General features: G+C 41.7%; 1 protein-coding gene across 2 annotated transcripts in view; it reads left to right on the top strand.

Annotated features, from left to right (window-relative positions):
• Positions 1-20658, top strand: part of NSG2 (neuronal vesicle trafficking associated 2) — a 36076-nt gene that overhangs the window by 7940 nt on the left and 7478 nt on the right. The window contains exon 2 of one of the 2 annotated variants that reach the window (XM_059825387.1): positions 5970-6053. In XM_059825387.1, the coding sequence (XP_059681370.1) occupies positions 5970-6053 (84 nt within the window). Of the gene's footprint in view, positions 1-5969; positions 6090-20658 lie in introns of both variants that reach the window. The other variant, XM_059825386.1, reaches the window with a different exon arrangement.

Below are 20658 nucleotides of genomic sequence, written 5' to 3'. Positions count from 1 at the left end.
AATGCTTTTAGTATAGTCCACTTGGTTAGAAGCTTGCTTTCTTTTCCTTTCAGCATCCAAAATATCTAGATTTCCCAGCACTCTCCTACTGTTTACTTTCTCAAGGTTGTCGATGATGGATTTCCTGCTGGTGTACGCAGACTCTCATCTGTTGTTTCTCACCTCAGCACACCTATAATTTTCCAAAGCATCACTACAGAGAAGGTGCCTGGTCCTGCATTCATTAAAGCCGAGGAAAGGTTTCCTATTGATTGCAGTGGTGTCACTAGCATTAAGCCTAGAATAATAAGTGCATTTAGGTTTAGGACTCGATAAATGTATTAGCAAACAGCATCATTAGAAAAACCTTGCTTGTGTGGAGCAGCATGATAGATATGGTTTGTTGTCCTGTCATGTTTGGGTTTTTATAACTTTCACAGGCCATTCTTTATAGTTTTCTACTGAGCTCTTGCAAAAAAGCATTTCAGGGATTGGAATGAGGAACCAGAAGATGCAAGAAAGAGAATAGAAAGTAAAAATCTTTCAAGACATGGAGAGTGTTACTACATCTGCTAACCTAGGATGATTGAGGACAACAATTCTGAAGAGAGCTGCCATTTTCCATAGAGCATCTGACTTCCTACCCACCCCAGCCGTATCTCTTGCTAGCCACTAATCCCCAAAATGTTATATTTATATGGAGCATGTGCTGGAGCTACTATTACTGCTCAGTTAATGAAAACCTGAGAAAACACAGTGCACTGTAACTAGCAGCAAGCCATGGTCTGCCTTCCTGACAACCACAAATTGCTGGTGTGAGTCAGCATGTTACTAAGCTTCTTTTTTTTCTCTTTTTTTCCCTACTCCTCCATCAGTAATATGGGGATACTGGGGTCATGCTGGTATGCAAAGCGCTTTGAGCGGTCTTGCTGAAGAAGGCCCCAGGAGCCCTGAGCATCGGTATTATAACTGGCTGTGGGAACGTGATTGAAGCCAGCTTAAGCTCTGATCTGGCCAAAGCGCTTAAATGCACACTTAACTTCAAATATCTGATTAATCCTGCTGATGTTAATAGGACTACTTGCATGCTTAAGTGCTTCGCTGAATCGGAAGTTAATGAGTTCAAATGCTAGATAAAGTTAGTTTTGGAGGAAGCTGCAAGGACTGGCGGTGTGGATTCACATAATGAGACATGTCTTTTTGCTGCTCCATGGAAGCCCTTTTCTCTTTTCTTGTATACTTACAATCAGTCTGTAAACTTCAGCTAGGAAGCAACTTTCAAAGAACAGTTTTATTTTGAATGTAAAATGAAGAAAGTCCCAGGTAATTTATTTGTGTCCCCTTTATTGCATCTATCATAAACAACACAGTCTCTCTGCAGTTTCAAGGTGGAGGGTCTCTGGGAAATAGTGTGATAACTTTAATAACAGGTTACAGCAGCAACATAATTTGCAGGGCGATCCCCTGAGCTAGTATTCTTCTAGACTCCATCCACAGTACTGGCTTTAAAGTGCTATAGATAGGCTAGACTGAGCTGTCAGGGAGGGTGCTGTCTTTGGTGGGTGATCACAACACACAAAGTGAGGCACAAGCATAAGCTGGTGCTGAATCAGAGCCTAGACAATGAAACACAAAGGCTGACAAGTGTCCAAAAAAGTTCAAAGGGTATTTATCCAGCAATTGTAAAGGCTCAGACAATCCAAAAAGCTGATGGGATTGTTCTTGCTTTTTAATATTAATTTGCAGGTGTGCAGGTTGCTTCATTAACAACAACAACAACAACAACAACAATAACAACAACAACAATAATTCGCTGCCCCAGTAAGCTCACAGATAGAGATGTCAACCTAAAACAGCCAGACCCTTCTCACCATGAGGACTATGGGTTAAGATGAGCCTTAGGGAACATGCAGGAGGAGGTGAGAGCTCAGTGAGGCAAGTGCAGAGAGAATGGGCAGAATCATGTTCCTGCAGTGGGACTGGAGAGGGGGCTAACTGTCGTTTTTGGGAGTATTCAAGAGACCAGTTAAGCACTGGTTCAATTGTTTGCATGTATTGTCTGTACTCATGAGGCCAGAGCACAGCGAAGCAGTGCTGCCAGCTCTGGAAGTTACCCCCTCACAGCAGTTCATTCCCACCTTAACGGCATCGCAGAGAAGGGAATGAGGAGCTGGGCTTCAGTTTGCTTTGAATTGCAACCTACACAGGACCCCAATTTTATACTTCCTTCACGGGTTTCAGTCAAGAATAACTCTACTGAAGTCACAGCAAAGCTGCAAAACGGACAAGAAGAGGGAATGGGGATCATTCTGCTTGCTGTGGTTTGTAATAAATGCCAGTAGCTCTCCCAGGAAACCTGTCGTGGTGTGAGATGAATGTACCTTGTTTGCATTGAAACAGTGGGATCCTGGGCTCTGATGGAACTGCTCTGGGGCAGCTGGTGACAAATGAATGCTGATCATTGTGCTGACTGTGGAGTCAGTGGGGTTTTTATTACTGTACATCCAACAGCAATTTGGTTAGAATTTCTGGAAGACTTTACTGCCAGGAATTTTTTCTCAGTGACAAAACAGAAAGAAAATGTGAAAAAGGAGTGATGGCAGGGAAATGGGGGAAGGCAGATCTTTCCCACCCAACACAAATCAGAAAACTGGAAAATGAAAACAGAACAAACAACCAAAATAGCAAGAACCCAATAATGTTAAAAATACCGAAAAATGTCTTTGTAAGGTTAATTATTCCTTTTCTAAATGTGCACTTTGATTAATACGTGGTGCTTTACAAAAGTTCTTTTGGGTTTTGATCAGCTCTCATTTAGACTTGTTTCAGAAACACTCACAACTGACACATGCATGGGAGGCTGTCAGTATAGCAAATGCTCTGCTAAAAACTGGGGGGGGTGGGTGTGTGTGTATCTGTATATTATCATCTGACAGTGTTCACTCCTGTCTCTGGATACTGCTAAGGTAGCCCTGGCTGGGGTGGTCTCGCTAGTGAGGAGGCTCAAGGAGTTTGACGAAGACAGCTCAATTTCCGGAAGCCTTTGCGTGGGCTTCCTGATGGCAGCTTGTTGGATGGAGAGGGGGTGAACGTTGCTGCAAAAGTGGGATCCGTGCTCAGGCTTATTTATTTAGACTGTAGGCGACTGAACAAGAGGTAGCTCTTTTCTTCTAAATGTGTACCCCGTGCCCTCAGCAAAATTGCATTTTTATCGTTACTGCCACAATATTGAATGCTACCCCCACACTACAGGTTTTCAGTTTTCTGTTTGTCCTTTGTCATTCTATTTCTGTGCTCTCCTTTAAAGAGGAGACCTTACTGACTGCCCTGTCTTTCTTCTGCTGAGTAACTCCACCAGGTGTCTGACAAAGATACTTCTGGAGAGCAGATGTTTAGCTTTTGCAATGCCAAAAGGCATTTAACAAAGGTACTTCTTCCCTCCGCTACTAAAGCTTTTTGATACCTCTGCAAATTTCTCTGCAAAACACTGACCAGCAGGATGACTATGGCTCTGCGCACACACACATTTCACTGCTGGCACAGTAAGCAAATCGGGTTTCAAGTAGCTTCTGATCTGGCTGGGGACTGAGCTTACTGATTTATTCACAGACATGATAGTCATTGCCACTGGACTTGAATCTGATGCCTTGTGAAGGGCTGCGTGGGTTTATTTTCAGGCTCATGCTGTATCGCTGTAGACAGCATAATTCAAACTTTCCTACTTATAGGATATTTGTTGAATGTAGCGACAGTTAAAAAATACTGGTAAGAAAACTGGCATTAATGACAAAGAGTGTTATTATGTAAATGTAAAATTACAAATGTAAATTATGTGTAGAAACAAGTAAGGCTTTTTTTTTTTTTTCCCCCCTTATATTCTGGCTTCATGGTCCTTCATTAAGACGTAATGTTAGAGTTTGTGGAAAAGTCCTCATATATGTTTAAAGATTTTGTCTGAAACTAAGATTTATATCAAGCAGGAAGTGTGAATTTGGGAGAATTGGATATTGTGGCTGGTAGGTTTGAAAACAGAACGAGTGCAATTTCTGAGCACTGTTGGCAGGTGTTGATGGCTGACACCCTGTAATTTACTGTACTGGGTTTACAAAAGGCCAGCAAGGAGGCTGGAAAGCTAGGGGCCAGCTGCATGGAGTCCGGAGTGCGCTTGCCTCCTTTTGAGTGAGAAAGTGAGGTTCTTGCTTGTTCGTAACTCAGCGCTAACCTGGGCCAGCTTGTCCTGGCTGGAGAGGGAGCTTTGTTTTATTTGGTCCACAGTGTGCTCGGCTGCAATTCAGAGCATAGTGGGGTTAGGTTCGATACTAGGTTCATGGCAGGGTTAGGGTTCATCCCAAACCTGCTGAATCAAGCTTTTCCCCATGTGTCATTGCCCATCATCTATGTTGCGTCATCAGAAATCCTGAGTTCCAAAATGCTAATATAAATACATTTGGGTGGCTTTTTGTCCCCTCTTCTTCCCAAGTCTTAATGTTGCAAATGCTACTGTAATAAATATTATTGCAAGAGATTCACTGAAGGATGTAAATATTCATCAGTCTTTAACGCTTTGCATTTGAATCCAGAAAATTGGCTTATGACTTCATGCTGATTTTCTCTCACTCTGATTTTCACATGGCATTAAATGCAGGACGATTAAATACCTGGGGTTTTCTCTGGTCCAAATCAGAGTTTGCTGTCTTCATTTGGAAAGAAATTCTTCATTAGCTGGTAACTCAACCTTGTGCATCACAATCTATTTCAGTCCTTCAAGACTTTTTATTTCTAACAGAGAGCTTTAGGATCACTCTTGTCACTATCATAGGAACCAGTCACCACTCCTGGAGTATTTAATTTTCACCTTGGCAAGACTGGCAGCTGCATAGTCCTGCAATTCAGAATGGGAGACCAAAAAGTGGAAGTGTTGGCCCTGGGACCAAGAGCTTCGATGTTCTGTCTATCCTTCTGTGTTTAACCTATCCTAACCTTGCAAACCACACCAAATTGCTATATGCTTTGTGGACCTTGTCCCTGGGGTGGGGACTGTGCAGAAGAGCAGTGGTAGCATGTGCTTACAACCACAGTCCCCTCTCTAGGGATGGGCTCCAGCTCTTGGCCAGTGCTGAAGACAGGGCCATTTTGTCTTCTCTTGCATTTTCCAGCTAGATTGAGATAGTGTAGCTATGCTGGGATGCTCTCACACTGCTATTTTGCTGCATAGGCTCATGGATGGGTAGTCTGTTAAGATTCTCATGTCTAATGGGATGGATACACACACTCCTCTGAAGGGCTGTTAGTTTCAGAGTAGAGCCCCAATGCTAGTCCCCTCTGGGAGCAGCTGGCATTAGGTGTTACCTTTTCCGTGTTTGCAGTGGGTGGATTTTACCCAAAATATTTTGGGTCATTCTGGGTTACAATTAAATGCAATGTAGATTGACAATGCAATTTGGGTAATTTGACCGTACCCTTTTAAAAGCCACTTACGGCTTGTCCGTTGGCGTAAGCTACCTCATTTTTATAAGGTTAGTAGGACCTGGATTAGTCAGCAAATGACACTGAGATCTTCTGGGGAAAGCCCAAGGTGATAGTATGAGATTGATATTGATAATCTAGAGCCTGAATAAATGAGACACCAAATTGGCTTCAGTGGAACTTGTTAGGACAGGGCTTTTAATAAGTGAGGCTCTTCTTTAGGATGGGCTGTTATTCTGCATCTTCTGCCTATTGAATATGACACAAAAAACAAAAAGTGAGTATTAAACATTTTGCTGTCAGCTATTTTAAGACTCAGTGTGATAAGCTCACTATCCTAGGTCTGTGTATCTTCCTGACTATTTGTCTGTCTCTCTTAGTTCCTGAGCGTATGATGAGTTTGTGTTAATTTATGATTCTCAGATACTTGTGTAGCTTCAGGGAATGGTTTATATAGAAAAGCTTAGATAACAAAGAAAGTGTATGCTGTGTGCAGAAACCTTAAAAGTGTTGGTATTTTCCAGGTAATTGTGAAAACAAGAACAGAGTATCAGCCTGACCAGAAGAACAAAGGAAAACTCAGAGTGCCCAAAATTGCTGAATTCACAGTCAGTTTCACTGATGGTGTAACAGAAAGACTAAAGGTAAGAAATGGTTATTCTGCTGCCTTCTGATGCAAATGCCATTCATTTTAAAATAACTGAATCAAAGCGACAGTAAAGACATAACCAATTTAACACTCCACTCATCACTGGGGTCAAAGAGAGGTTTATCTGTGTGAGTATAAAGGTTTGGGGTTTTTTTAGGATAGGCATGAAACTAACTAGAGCTATAGGAGGATATGTTTTTCTTTTCCCAGGGAAAGTTGCAAAAATGTTTTCCAGCCCAAATTGAAAGTAAAACATGTTTGAATCTTTTTTCTTATCAAACATTTGAAAAAAAAAATCACAGTGATGATTGATTGAAACAGTTTGTTTCATCTTTTAAAAATGCTTTTGTCTTGTAGTCAAGCAACCCTTTCCATATTTAGAATATTTTATATAATTATATTATTATAGATTAAAAGCCATTTTAAACTGGATAAAAGAAGAGGTATTAGACAAGTGTCCAAGCATATCCTGTCCTGTAAGCAGTTTTGGTTCACAGGAATTGAAATTTTCTGATGAAAAATGTTTCCTTGAGAAATTTCCAACAGGCTCTACTCAAACACGGAAAGAAACTCATGAATTATTGAGTACCCTCAGTTCCTGTTGACTGCAGCATATTAGAATGGCTCAGTTCCTCCTAAAATTAGACTCCAAGTGTGTAGCTGCTAGTATTTTCTCCCTTTTCATTGAGAAGATACAGTGCTTCTCCTAAACCGCAGAGCATGTGAGTGATAAAAATGTGAGATCTGATTTCACATTTCCAAAGCCAGAGGAAATATAAATGATTTGAGTAAAAAACAGAGTAGGCAATGTCTAGCTATAGTCCTGCTCCTTGAAAAGCTAGGATTGGACTTATAAATTTTTGTGAAAGGGTATCAGCCTCGATGATTAACAGGAGTTGACTCAAGGAACTGAATAGTCTTTCATTTGGCCCAGTTGTTCTTGGTTTTGCAAGAAATAGGAAAGTTTATTATAAGGATTTTCTAGTAATTTAGAAGAAAACTGTAACTTTTAAAATTGTAATGTGATCCAGGAAAAACTGTTACCGTTCATCCTTGATAAACTTCAAGATAAGGCTTGTTCAACTTATTGAAAGGAAAAATGTTTAGCTACTGTCTTCTAAAGCACTACAGAATGGCACTGTTTCTATTTTTTCCAGAAATTTATTACATATATTATTCATATATATACATACATCTATGAACTAACATATATTACACAAGGACAATTCTGTTTCTTTCATCCAGGATATTTAAAGCCACAGTTTATTCTTAAGAGGTCTGTAAATAGATGTTTACGGCTTGATTCTTTTTTCAGTGGACATTACATGTTTTGATCTAAATTACTTACCAGGGGCTTACATGCTGTTGATTTTGACTGAGTTCTTCAGTGATCTTATTGCGTGCATAGTACCTATTTACCACCAATAGTGACTCTCTGTTTGTACCACTAGTAAAGTAAACAGCAAATTAGCCACAGTTAAATCCCTGGTCTTGGAAACCACAGCAGACATTTTCCACTGTGAACAACATACAAATCAGAACCAGACACAATGTGCCTGAGAAACAACAGTAAATGTAGAGTCTCCTGAAAGTGATGTGTTGGCTTGTGACTCGCAGTAAATGGCATTATTGTTGATACTGTAAGTAACGGTGCTTCATTGGGTCTTTAAAACTTAATCCTGCAGCCCTGAACTATGTTGAGGTCAGCGTAAGACCAAGTTTTAATTCCATCAAAAGAACTAACCTTGTTATTTAAAAAAGCAATCAAGAACCTTACACACTGTGTATGCTGGAGGCCCATAAGTTAGATGTGTAGCTCATCCAGTGCTACGGATAAATCTCATTTCATCTGCTCCTTCTATAGGGTATCTTATTTTTCCAATTCTTCAAACGCCCAACTTGCTGTTGTGTTCAAACCTCTCCTTTCAGTGTATTTTTTCCTCTCCCCTTCCTATTTTCGGTGCAGTTCTCCCATTGCTCCCACCCGTGTGTGCATGAGGACCGCACAGCAGCAGGCGCGGGGGAGCCGGAGGCTCCAGCTGTGTGCACAGCACTGACAGAGGTTTAAGCTGCCTTACTCTTTGCTGCGCGGTGGCGATGGCTGTGGGAGCTGTGCTTCTTCCTATGCAGCCTAGCAGCACGACAGTTTCATTTTTAAGCTATTTCCTTTCCCTAAAGTCCATATGATTTCCATTCTCTGCTCTTCAATGTCAACTTATTAATCACTCAGCCTCTCGTCTAATACTGGATAAGACTATAAGCCTCTCCCTGCCTGCTATTCATAAGGCTTCCATGTATCGTATTAAGTTTGTAGTATTATTTCCTGACAAAAATGAGCTGAGATAATAGGTGATATTTCATTACCTTTTGTACTTTTTTTTTATTGCACCACATTTTTATACCGGTGCATATTTTTAGTGAAGTTATTAAAAATACTGCCCTCTGGTTATAAGCAGTCCTGTTATCTGGTACTGATGAAATCATTTTACATTTGTTTTTTGTAAGAGGAAATCATAGTAAATACTTAGCTTTTATTATCTCAGTTTGGCTACACTTTTAAAAGCTTTAAAAAAGATAATATAAATGAGATCATCATATTTTCTTTTGCTGGCTGGTTGTTTTGTATAGCCTTCCAGTATGTGGTGTGTTGGAAAGATCAGCCACACCTTCTTGGTAACACCCTGATTAAAATTTAAGTATTCATCTATACCTGAGCCAGACTGCTGCTAGCTATACATTGGCAGAAGCAAGTAAATCATCCCATTGATTTCTTCAAGAGAAATGATGGCCTGAAAGGCCAAAAGCCCATCCAGATGTAGATGGTCCATTGGTTTAGTGCACTCCTAATATGAGAGCTGTATCCAGTAGCATGTATGGGAAGTGTCTGTTCTTCTATCCTCTGTACAACTAGTGTGAGTCCACGGCAATGCTTGAATTCAAGGGTTTTCACAGGGAGTCATTTTACTACTACAGCTCTACTAATCTGCATACAAGGAGCAATACGTCCCAGCACATGGTACCTGTATGCTGGGGAAAGAGGCAGGACAGTAAGAGACTGCAAAGAAATAGCCAAGAGGTCCTCTCCTATCTGCTCTTGCACTACTTTGGCATCCTGGTGAATACGAAGTGAGATGTCTTATATTTTATTTTTCACCCAAAGGGTAGAATTATCACTAATTCAAACAGAAATATGGCAAAGTGAATATCACTGAGTGTGTGTGGAAAAATGCTGCTGGACTCCATATTTATGACTGTGCTCCCCACCCACTAATAACTTCTCTGGAGGGGTTTTTAACATTCCTGTTTCAATCTATGAAGTGCTTTTCTTTCCTCTCTACTTCTGGTCACTTGGTATGGGACTGTTCTCAGTGAAGAAGGAATCACAGAATCACAGAATCACTAAGGTTGGAAAAGGCCTGTAAGATCATCAAGTCCAACCCTTGCTAAGTTTTTGTTTTTTTCTGAGTCATGTAGCTGCATTATATAGAAGAGCAGGATCTCTGGGGGAAATTTTGGGACCATATGAACATGGCAGTCAAATTCACAGATGTCCTTTATTCTGCCTTTTGGGTATCTTTTATTGAAGAGGCTAATGAATTATTAGACAACTTTCTCGCATGAGCAAGCCAAAGCTAGAATCTAAGTTTATGCATGCATATTTTTCATCCATCCAGAATAGCACAGATCTGAGCTCTTTAATTATTGTAAAGAAGAGACTGTCCCTAGGCAACAGTTCTTACTTCACACTACCTCTTCCAGGAACTTTGGATAGCTTCTGCAACCTGTCACATCTCCTAATAGATGAGATTATGATTCTCTATAGCTCAGCACACAGTGTCCTGGAAGTTCGACCAATTAGGCTTATTCAGCTGGATGAGTCACCCCATACATACTTTATAACAAATGTTTAAATAGTTGTGTGTAGATGGGCTACAAGAAAATTATGTTAAAATAGTGTTATGGTTGAGCCATCCATACATAAAAGAAATTTCTTTTATCGTTTTACTCCTCCACAGAGCAGCAATGACAACATTTTTTCTAAGCTGACTGGCAGTGATTTATAGACCTTGCCTCCTCCAGACTGTGCCTTTGGAGTGTGTCCCTCTAGGAAGTTTTTGAACTGCAAAGATCTTATTTTGCATAACGATGTATACCAAGGTTTCTCATTCTGGAGGGGAACAGTGTCTGGTCTTTGCCTTCCATTTTGCATGCTTTGAAGGTAGTGCATGTTACCATGTTTTACCATCCAGTGATGACACCAAGGTGCACTAGAAAAGGTCTGCAAATGTAATGACTCTCTCTATCGTGTTCCTTTGTGGGACAACAGATCTAGCCCTTTGCATTTGAGGTAGGTCTTGCTGCTTCTTTTTGCCAGTGATATCGTATGTTACAGCTTTTAAGAACAATCTCTCATACACAAGTATCTTCATTCCCGTGAGTTTCTGCCCTTAGCTCTTTCTATCAATCCTGAAATGAGATCAAATGCTCTTTTGCTTTTCAAGCAGATTATCCACTGAATGAAAGGTCTTGTTATGTCTGGAGGATGGGGTTTCCAGTGACTCCTTTTGTCTTCCAATCAGTCCAGATAACACAGAAATCAACCAGAAGCATTTAAAAGGTGAAGAGTGGGTTTCTACCCACTTTCTTGACTGTCCCCTAGCTGAAGTTTGTGTTTGAGACATCAGCACTGTGCTTAAGAAGTAACAAGCTTGACAATAGTTGCTGATGGATTTTGTGCTTGATCCAATCAGACCCAGTGAGTGTAGGTAGACCTGTACTAGCCTTGAGTTTGCCTAGATTTTTCTATCTCCAAATAGCACCAGAAAAGGTACTGGAGTGGTCTTTCAGCATAGGCTTACAACATGGACTGTCAGGTTGACACACGTAACTGCCTGTCGGTTACTGGTTTTGTGCAAATGGCTCTCTTTATTACACAAGTAAGTTCACGTGCAACCAGTTTGACCTCTGTTATCACTAAATGCCATAGAGCTACTCATTACTGCCTTTTCAGGGAGACAATGATTTAATGACTGTTAGCTGGGTGATAGTTACCTACCATAGTTATCTGACTTCTCAAGTCTTCCACAGTTCTTTCCTTTTCATGGATCATTTTCTTAAGAAAATTGAAGTTATCGGTCTTTCAGAGTTGGAATAATTGAAGTATGTACTTGTCTTTAATGGAACAAGTTGGGAGTGGGTGTACGGGGGAGAAATAGAGGTATTTAAGATGTTTTCTTATGAGCAATTTATCTACCTGGAAAAATCATCTGCAAGTATTGATCATTACTTTGTTGAAGAAGACTGGGAACTTCACTCTTTTTGCAGCAAGTTGGCAAGATCCATTTTCAGAGTCACTGGCTGTGTAATCCATTCCTGTTGAGTATGCAATGACAATATATTTCTTATCACTAGATCAACCCTCTCCTCCCTCCACCCTGAAACTGCTCTGATACATGCAAATCCAGTATCCAGTGGATGTAATTATTCACCACACTTTTCATCAGGTTCTTAAAATATAGTGGAACCCATTCAAATGTTTCTGTTATTGAAATGCTCATACTGAAACAATTATTTTCCTCTGACCTAATGTGAAAGACTTAGAACAAAATCGGTTTGTCTCCAGCCACACCCTACAAAACAGACATTAATGCAATAATTGTTCATTATCAAAACCAAGCCAGTATCTGAAATGCTTGGCTCCTAATTAAGAAAGATTTTTCTGGGCCAGGGCCAGGGCTTGATTTGCTGTTGGTAACAGCTTTGCTGAAATGGAAGATGCTTCCCCTGCTCGCACCACTAGAATCTGTCCCATCAAATCCTCAGGGTATTCAGCAAGATCTTGTAGTGGAAGGATCCTCATGTGACAGGCATTGTAATTCGGAGGAAAGGGAAGTCCCAGGCTTGTATGCTGGTGGAGGAAGGTGGGGAGCAGGTCTTGATCACTTTCTTTTGGTAGCTAAGATCCGCTGAGATGTGAGCACAAAGTGTCTTGTACAGTGTGGTGCAGAGAATTACTGTGTGGCCTCTGGACTGCCAAATGACTGCACCGTGAGCATAGCTTTGAGAAACGCCTCATTTCCCTACCTGCCCACCCTGCCCTCGTTTTTGAAGGGCACATCACCATTACAGCTGTGTAGGTGGCAACGTTCCCTTGCTCTGCTGCACACACACCCAGCCCCACATGTGGTATTCCTCTCTTTCTGCTTCCCCTGCTCCCCGTTCCCAAACTCCCCTTCCCTGCCGTGGCTCCTGCAAACTTCTCCATAGGATGTTCTGCTTTCATCTGTAGGCTATTGCTTTATGCTGATAGTTCTTGCTCTAATCTGCAAAGAAATGAATCCCAGAAAAATGGTGTGGGGCTTTTCATTGTGCCCATTCAATAGCTAAATAAATGTCAAGATTCCTTTAATTGTTAAGTTACCACAGGGCAGGAGTAACTCGTAGAGAAAGGACTCCTCTGAGTGTGAGCAGGACAACCCTTACTGCTTTTTAATACTAACAATAACAATGTTACCATGGCGACTGCCACATCACATCGGTTATCTGGAAGATGCAGAGTGGCTGCCGAAAGATCCCATTACACTGACTAATGTGAGTTGTGCTCCAGGGAGGGAACACGCTCTAATACACAGAGATTTTTCTCACTTTGGTGATAATTGCTAATGCGGCTGAGATGTTGTTTCCAGGCTGCGCAGCATTCGGATGGGCTGTGTGATCCAGGAGAACAAGGGACAAAGCGGAGAAAAATCAGAAAGGTGGCAGGCACAGGGGAGCAGTGGCAATAGCCTTCAGGCATCTTGTTGCACTGACACCAGCATTGGGGATAGTGCAGTGTTTTCCTGTTGAGTCTTGCATTCAAAGGGGGGCTTGGAGAGGTGACAGTAGGAAGGGGTTGATTTCAGCCTCCAGGGACTGATTTGGAAGCTTATTCACTCCCTTTGGGAGTTCTCAACTATCACCAGGCAATCTCCTTTCCCAGTGGGCTCAGATGCAGCGGGCATGTTCTTTTTGCAGGGCTGTCAGGCAGCCCTCACTTCACCTAAGTCTTCTCCAGACGGTGATGGAGTGACTTGCCTCTGGATCCACACTTTGCCTTGTCTTTGGAGATTGAATATTTTCCACTGCAATGCAGAGGGTCACAGTCTCTCCTTTCTCACAAATCCACTGCCCAGCCCTGCCTGGCCTTGCTTCTACTTACATCTGATGCAAACTAGCACCTGCGTGGATTCAGAGCCTCACTTGTGTGTATGAAAGGAAGTGAGACGTTGCGCATCGTCTTTCTGCCTGAACTCAGAAATCATTCTTCTCCTCCTCCGGCTGTAATGGAAGAGGAGAGGATAGGTCATAGCTGTCCTAGTTGGTCTCACAGCTTGCATGGAGATAGATTGATGGAGCCATTTGTGGTCATCAGTGACAATTCGGAGCTGTGAGGACGAACCGAATGTGGATTTGTGGCTCAACTGCCAGGAAACAGATATTTCTGATCACATCCCTAGGTATGGTACTATAAACCCTGCAGGCTTTCCCCTGTCTGGGTAAAAGTCTGTGGGTTTTGTACGAGTTCCCAGCTAATACCTGGCTTTCTGGTGCAGACTATATCCCAAGAAGGTAAAGCCAGGAAGAGCTGCCATGTCTAAAACACACACAACAAAAGTATATTGTGATTTAACTAGAATGCTCTGTATGACTGGCTTAGGGACCATCTAACAAAGCAAAGCAAAAAAAAAAGGCACGCCTTTTATATGAAATGGATCATTCCTTAAAGTGTATTCTTGTTTTATATTCTGTTTTTACAGAAACACACACACATACTCTTTTGCAAATCAAATATATTTTATTTTTGCCATCTGCGAGCACTGACGGAGTAGTCAGCTGCTTAGATTCGTTCAGGGTTATTTTTTTCCTTTAATTGATTTTTGGAGAGAAGAAGAACATTAATTGCTATGCAGAAAATGTCTAAAAATGGAAGTCACAGAGAATATTCACATGCTAAGGTGAGGTAGACCTGCTGAATCTAAATTCTCCAGATGATGATATATTGGAGGAAGAAAGGAGTAACAGAGCAGAAACCTCAAGCGACCCTTTGCTTTGGAACAAAATACTTGAAAAATATTTTCATAAGGGACTGCATGGAGATGCCCATTCTGCTAATTACAAAATGTAGCTGCAGTTTCCATTTAGTCTGAATGATTTCTTACAGTGCATCTTTGTCCTCAAAAACACAATGCCATGTTTTGTTCTGGTACCTCTGCCACCTCACAGTAAACCCTATTTGTTGGGTAATTTTCTTGTCAGCATTTGAGGTGGAATGAAATATGCTTAATGCTAGTTTGGCTAATGCAGCAAAAGGGACCGAATGGGATGGAGGAGGAAAGAGCTTGCAGCTGACTGAAGCCAAGGCAAAGTTTATTGACTGTCGTGAAGCGCATTTTGAGTCTTGTAGCCAAACCACAGAATGCTAAAAAAAAAAAAAAAAAAAAAATCAGGGAAGTGAAATGCTTCACTCATACATTTTTTTCCCATGTAATGTTTCATTCTCTCTATTTATAAAGCAGCACAGGCTGCTGATTGAATGTTAAACAGACCTGAGCTCCCTCTTGTCAGTACTTGCAGATGTATTAAGCCTGTTGGGCCAGATCCACAGCTAATGGAACTGGCCTTATGCCTTTGAAGGCATCATAATCAGCTAGATTATTCATTTTTGTTGTTTGTTTTTAAAAGAGTAGCTTTTGTAACTAATTTGCAGCAATAAAGCTTCACATTTCTAATTTAAAATGGAAAGGCTTTTAGTTCTTAAGTTACCCAGGAGACATTTTGCTCACCAAGTCCTCACTTTGTCCTTATATGAAGCACTCAGATAATAAGTTTTTTAAGAGAAATGGGTGTACTGGACCATGAATGCTGCCATTTTATTAGCTTTATTTCCTGACCCGTGATGGTAGACATAGATGCTGAAATGCATGTCAATATGTTGACCTTCTTGAAGGAACAAAATTCCAATTGTTTTGTGGGTTTTTTTTTAACCACAAGAGTGCACTGAACAAAGGTGGTTTAATTTGTGCAAGCTTGACCTTCGATTTCATTTTATCTAAGAAGTCCATGGGACTGGGGAGTGGTAGGGGGAAGTTATCTTGTGCCCTGGCTTATAAAGAGCTTAAATTGTTCTGGGCATTTTTAAATCCAGCCTTCTGTTGTTGATGGCTGATGAGGAAAATGGTAGTGTCACATGTAAAATCGAAATATAAGAAAGTGATGGGAGAGACAAATACACAAGAAAACATGCCTGGAGGAATACCATTTTGTGCCTTAGCCCAGTACATCAATACTCAAGTCTGAAAGGTTTGCTTTGAAAATTGCCCTGCCTGTGGAAGAAGGTCATTTCATAAAGCAAACAGACCTCAGCTTTTCCCCAGAACCAGCCTGATCCTTGGCCGTCCGATGGTGTTGGTGCTTGGCTGGTTGTGCACACATGGGCCCAGAGAAAGGCAAGCTTTTGGAGATTTAGATGCTTGCAGCTTTGGGTGGATCTTGCTGGAGCGCCTGTGAGTATCAGTGGGAGCAAGCCATGGAGCTGGACCTGAGTGTGTGTCAGGTGTCAAAGCAAGCCAGCAGCAGAGCAGGGAACACAACCTGCATTTCCCAGGTCTGTTGCCATGTGCTAATGCCCGTTCTTACTCAGGGCTCCTAATGCTTTCCCTGCACCAAATCCAATGTGAGGTAAGCAGGGAGAGGGGATTATTTTGCATGTATGAGACTCTTCAGAGGCTGAGTCTTGGCAGGCAAAGGGTAGGCAAGGAGACATTTTACTGATGACTTGATTTATCTTGTATTCTTGTTAATGCATTTAAAAAGGGCCCTTGGTGAGCTGAGGCATCCATTGTCATGTCCCATGTGAAGTGACCGGAGGGAATGTCACAGCCAAGGCTTTGCACAATGCAGTGGGAAATTGCAGCATGTCACTGATGAAGGGTTAGCAGTGGAGATGATGTATCTGTCTACTGCAATCCCACTAATTGAAAAACCATCTCACATTAATGATCTGGAAGGAAGCCTCTTCCAGCATTGTTCAGCTCATGCAATGGTATGTCAGGTGTTATTAGGACTATAGGTTTGAGAAGAAAAGCACCTTTGTAAGCAGTGTTCCTGAGTCACCCCACTTATTTAATTTTGGGGGTTTGCTTCTTTTCTTTTGAAGGTAGCAGAGTCACAGAAGTAAGGAGGGAAGGCTTATGATAGTTGAAAAAGGAAGAAAATATTCTTGTAGGAGGAGAGGAAAAAGACCTTTAAACACCTGTATGGTCTGTCAAAAAGGCCATGTGTTTATTTGGTGTTCCTAGAAGCAATATTATAGCATCTCAATATACCAGCCTATTCTGATGAAGGATTTTTTTAATGGCATTAAATGGCAGAAAAGAAAAAGCAAACCAAACACAGCTTTTTATTTACTGAAGTGGAAATTCACTAATATTCAATGGTGGAAGCATCCTTATTGAAAACGGCATTTTAGAACTTCCATAAGGAACGGGGGCTTGGAAACAGAGCCATGAATTTTCCTTTCAAGGGGTTTGACTTGGCACGGAAAGACGTCATGCAGATCGCAGCTGGCACCAGACACAGTTAAAAAGATCTGAGGCTATTAGTGCCTAAACAGCCACTAGAAATTATATTACATGATGGAGACTGGCTAATATAATTGAGCCAGCTAGTTATTGTGTGCATAATTTAATTATTTGACAAATTGCTTAGAAACACGGTGTTCTTGTTCCACACTCGTGCTGCACTCACAGTATTACAAGGAGCAGAGGAATTGCTGGTGGGTATGTAGTAATGTCGGAAGATAAACTTTTCTTTTTAAGATTTGCAAACCTGGGGATGTTCACTCGTGTAGTTGTGATGGGGTGGTGTATGCAGAGACGGGGGACATGGCTGGGATAGCAAACTGGCTCAGAGGCAGCTAGTGCTGTTTCAAGTGGATACCTTTGAGGCTTTAGGGTAGTTGGAGAAATTACCCTCTCTTTTCTCTACTCTGTGAGTCTTTTGGACTTTGATTGTTGGGCTGTATGGGCTGAAAGGAACCCATGAAATAGTGGAGCAGATGTGAGATGTTTTTGGACCCCAAGATTATACCACCCTCATGGATGGTGTTCAGTGTTGTTCTTAGGAGAATTGGGACCAAATTGGTTTATGGTTATGAATTCAAAGATAAAGAACCAAAAAAACCCCCCTTAGCTTCGTGTAAGAAGCCATGCATCACTAAGGAGTATTGTCCCATAGCTCTGAAGATTTAGGTACATGACTAAGGACATTTATGTTTTATAAAGCATCTCCTAAGAGTTGCTACTTAGAAATCTGGACACCATCTGGAATAAAGCTGTGCTGTAATAATAAAGGACAAATCCTACATCTTCTTCAACAATACCAAGCAGGACATGTGGGACATGTTTTAGTGGGCATGGTGGTGTTGGTTGATGGTTGGGCTTGATGATCTTACAGGTCTTTTTCAACAGTAGTGATTCTGTGATTCTGTGAAATATGCAGACCCAATTGTGTAACTTTTTTCACTTAGCCTTTCAAAATTTCAGAGGCTAAGCTGTTGCCATAAAATCAGCAAAATCAGCAGTTTATTACAAAAAGATTGTTAAAAGTCAGAAGTGAAATACCATTTCCAAAGAAGTGCAGCCTAATCATTTTTACCTGCAGAACAGATCAGGCTGTATAACAAGGTGCTGGACAATGCACCACACCATTTCTTTGGCTGAGTAAACAGAGGAGCAGCTCTTCCTGGGGTGTATTTTGGAGTCCTTATCCCCCTGGTCGATCCATCTGAGTGACCTGTCAGCCTGTGGCTCCCTCCTTGCCTACATGCCTGGGTTTTCTTACATTAGCAACCTAGATTCAAATGATGGGGTGGTTCACACTTGGATTTCATCCTGGCATAAAGGTGAGGGGCAGCCAGGACAGACAGCTGGATCCAGGAGCTGGGAAGTGCTCCTGAGTCTGTCACTTTAGCTGTAGCTTTCATGTTGAGATCTAATGTTGTCAATCTTATATCTAATTATCAGCTGGAAGAAGTTATGGGATGAAGGGGAAAAAATTAGCCTCCTGAATTTTTCACTGTCAAGCAAAAATCCTTATAATGAGATCATGAATCTATGAACATATACTGAGATGCCCTTACGGCTGAAACCTTTCTACTGAGCAGCAGGAGCTCTGGGACTGGCCCCGTGGCAAAGGGATTGATGATTTTGTGATTTTTTTTCTTGCATGCAAGTTGTCTAGGTTGTCAATGGATTGATAGGTTTCTAGGTGTAACTATGAGTAACAGAGTCTTGTTGCCTATCCAAGCATAGCTTTAATGCCCTTCTATGAAAATAATCTTGACGTAATTTCTGCCGATTTTATTTATAACAAATTTTGCCTCATGCAGAGTCTTTCTTCTTCTACAAAGAGAAAACTAAAACCGAGAGAATTTCTTCAACTGAGTTGCCTATTAAAGGTCACAAAATTTCCCAATACCCAGCAACACTGAAGGTATCTTGGAGAACCAGACATGGCATTGTCAGTGACATCCTTTCCTGACAAACTTGAATGTGAAGAGGGTGAGACTGCAGCGCACGAACAGACAGAGGCATGTGGCTTCCGAGATCCCTTATTCCCATTACAGCTGCTAAGACTAGGAAAACTGTGTGGAATTTTGTAAGGATTTTTCCATGGTAAATGATCTTTACCTAGGAATTAAACTGATCTCTTTCACAGTAACGCACAACTCTACGCTCTGAGAGCATTAACTCTGCTCTGGGTGCTGCTTGTCTGGCTGTTTGTTCTATAGAGAGCAGTGCTTTTCCTGGTTGTGGCATCTTCTTGGTTGTACTCCTATTTTGGGTGCATGTAAGCATATATATTGCATGCTCTGAGCAGTGGGAAAGGTGTCCAGAGTCAAACATTTATTTGCCAGGTTTCGAAAAAAAATCATGCTTGGTATCTAAGTGCCACCCATGCTGATGAAAATCCCTGCTTGCTAGCTCCTCACAAGAGTTGCGGGAGCACAGAACAGATATTCTGTGCTGTTTTCTTCAGACAGATTGACAGAGATCACATCATCTGTTTGCACCCTGAGAATTGCTCCACTTAGGTGGCAAATGGAGGGTGGTTTCAAATGCCTGGGCACCTACGACTTGTGCCTTGTCCACAAAGAGCAGGCAGTTCTTGCTGAGCTCCTCCAAAGCTGGACTGAATGAGTCTGTTCTTCCCCCAAAGAAAGGGCAGCACAGTGATTTTCCAAGTGAATTTTAGACAGCAGATGATAAGGCTGCTGCCTGAGTATGAGCAGTGATGGGACTGAGCTTTAGTAGTGGAGCACAAGGATTTCAGTGCTGCACCAGACTAGCTGAAGCTCATTGAAATGACCCAGAGGCAGATGTGTCAGAGCAATGTATGAAAACCCAAAATGGACAATTTCTTACCCCTCTGAAGACATCTGAGCCTACAGAAGGTGCCTACTGATTTTAGTGTCCTGTAGGAAACTGAAGGAGATTTAGACACCTGACTGCCTTTGTGGATCTGGATCTGAATGACTGGTTCATGTCATCAAATACGAGGACTCTGTGGGGGAAGAGGGGGCTGTGCCTTTTGTTTTATTAAGCCCTACTTCAAGCCATGTGGAGGCTCTCCATTTGAATGTCTAATCTTTTTGGAATCTTACTGAGGTCCTTCTGCCAACCATATCGTACAGAGTAAATTTGTTAGATTAATTGTGATTAATTTCATAGAATAATTGTGGTTTGTGTTAGAAAAAACAACCCTTTACTTTTTCAAAAGGTGTTGCTTCACAGTGTTGTAGGATGTCATCTTCTGTGTTTCACTGTGAGGTGGCTTGCATTTGAATGCCCGTGTTATTTTCTCTCCCTATCCATTTTTTTTTTTTTACCATTTTTATGCTGAGTCCTTTCAGTGTGTGACACCATCAGCGGAGCCTGTGACCAAACCATCAAGGTGGAATAAGCCCTCACACCAGGACCATGATTATGAGTTATGTTCCTCCAGCTGCTAATGCAAGTAATATGTAGCTTAACTGGGAACAAAACCACATCCCCACAACTCAGCAGCACAGGTTGGATGCTGAATACTAATAGAGAGCTGTCTGCATCCAGTCCCCACTGGGAAAAAAAATATTTGTCAACTCAGTTCAAACAGTGCATAAATTTGAGGGAACTGCCATCTCTGACAGACCCTTGCCCCACCTACACTGCCTGAAAATCCTTCCTGAACGAATATCTGCTCTGTGCAGTGATATTGCCATCAACCTCCATTCAGGGTCTGCCTTTCTCTGCTTCCTTTCGCCCCCCAGTATTTCCAGAGAGTTCAGGTTTTTCAGGACTCTAAGGCACCGAAATACCTCACTGGTTTGTGTGACAGTATCAGCCCAATGCGGGTGTGTAGCTACCTGCAGGCTCTGTGGCTCAGCAAGTGGTCAGGATTGCTGTCAAAGCCACTAAGGCTCGATTTTTGGAGGGACCAGCAGCTCCCCGCTCTTGTTGACTTCCATGGGGAGCGAAGGGTGCCCA

Source organism: Gavia stellata, chromosome 16 (assembly GCF_030936135.1).
Source record: "Gavia stellata isolate bGavSte3 chromosome 16, bGavSte3.hap2, whole genome shotgun sequence".
Lineage (NCBI taxonomy): Eukaryota > Metazoa > Chordata > Aves > Gaviiformes > Gaviidae > Gavia > Gavia stellata.
Note: the sequence above shows the minus strand (reverse complement) of the source record. Positions and strands in the feature narration are given on the sequence as shown.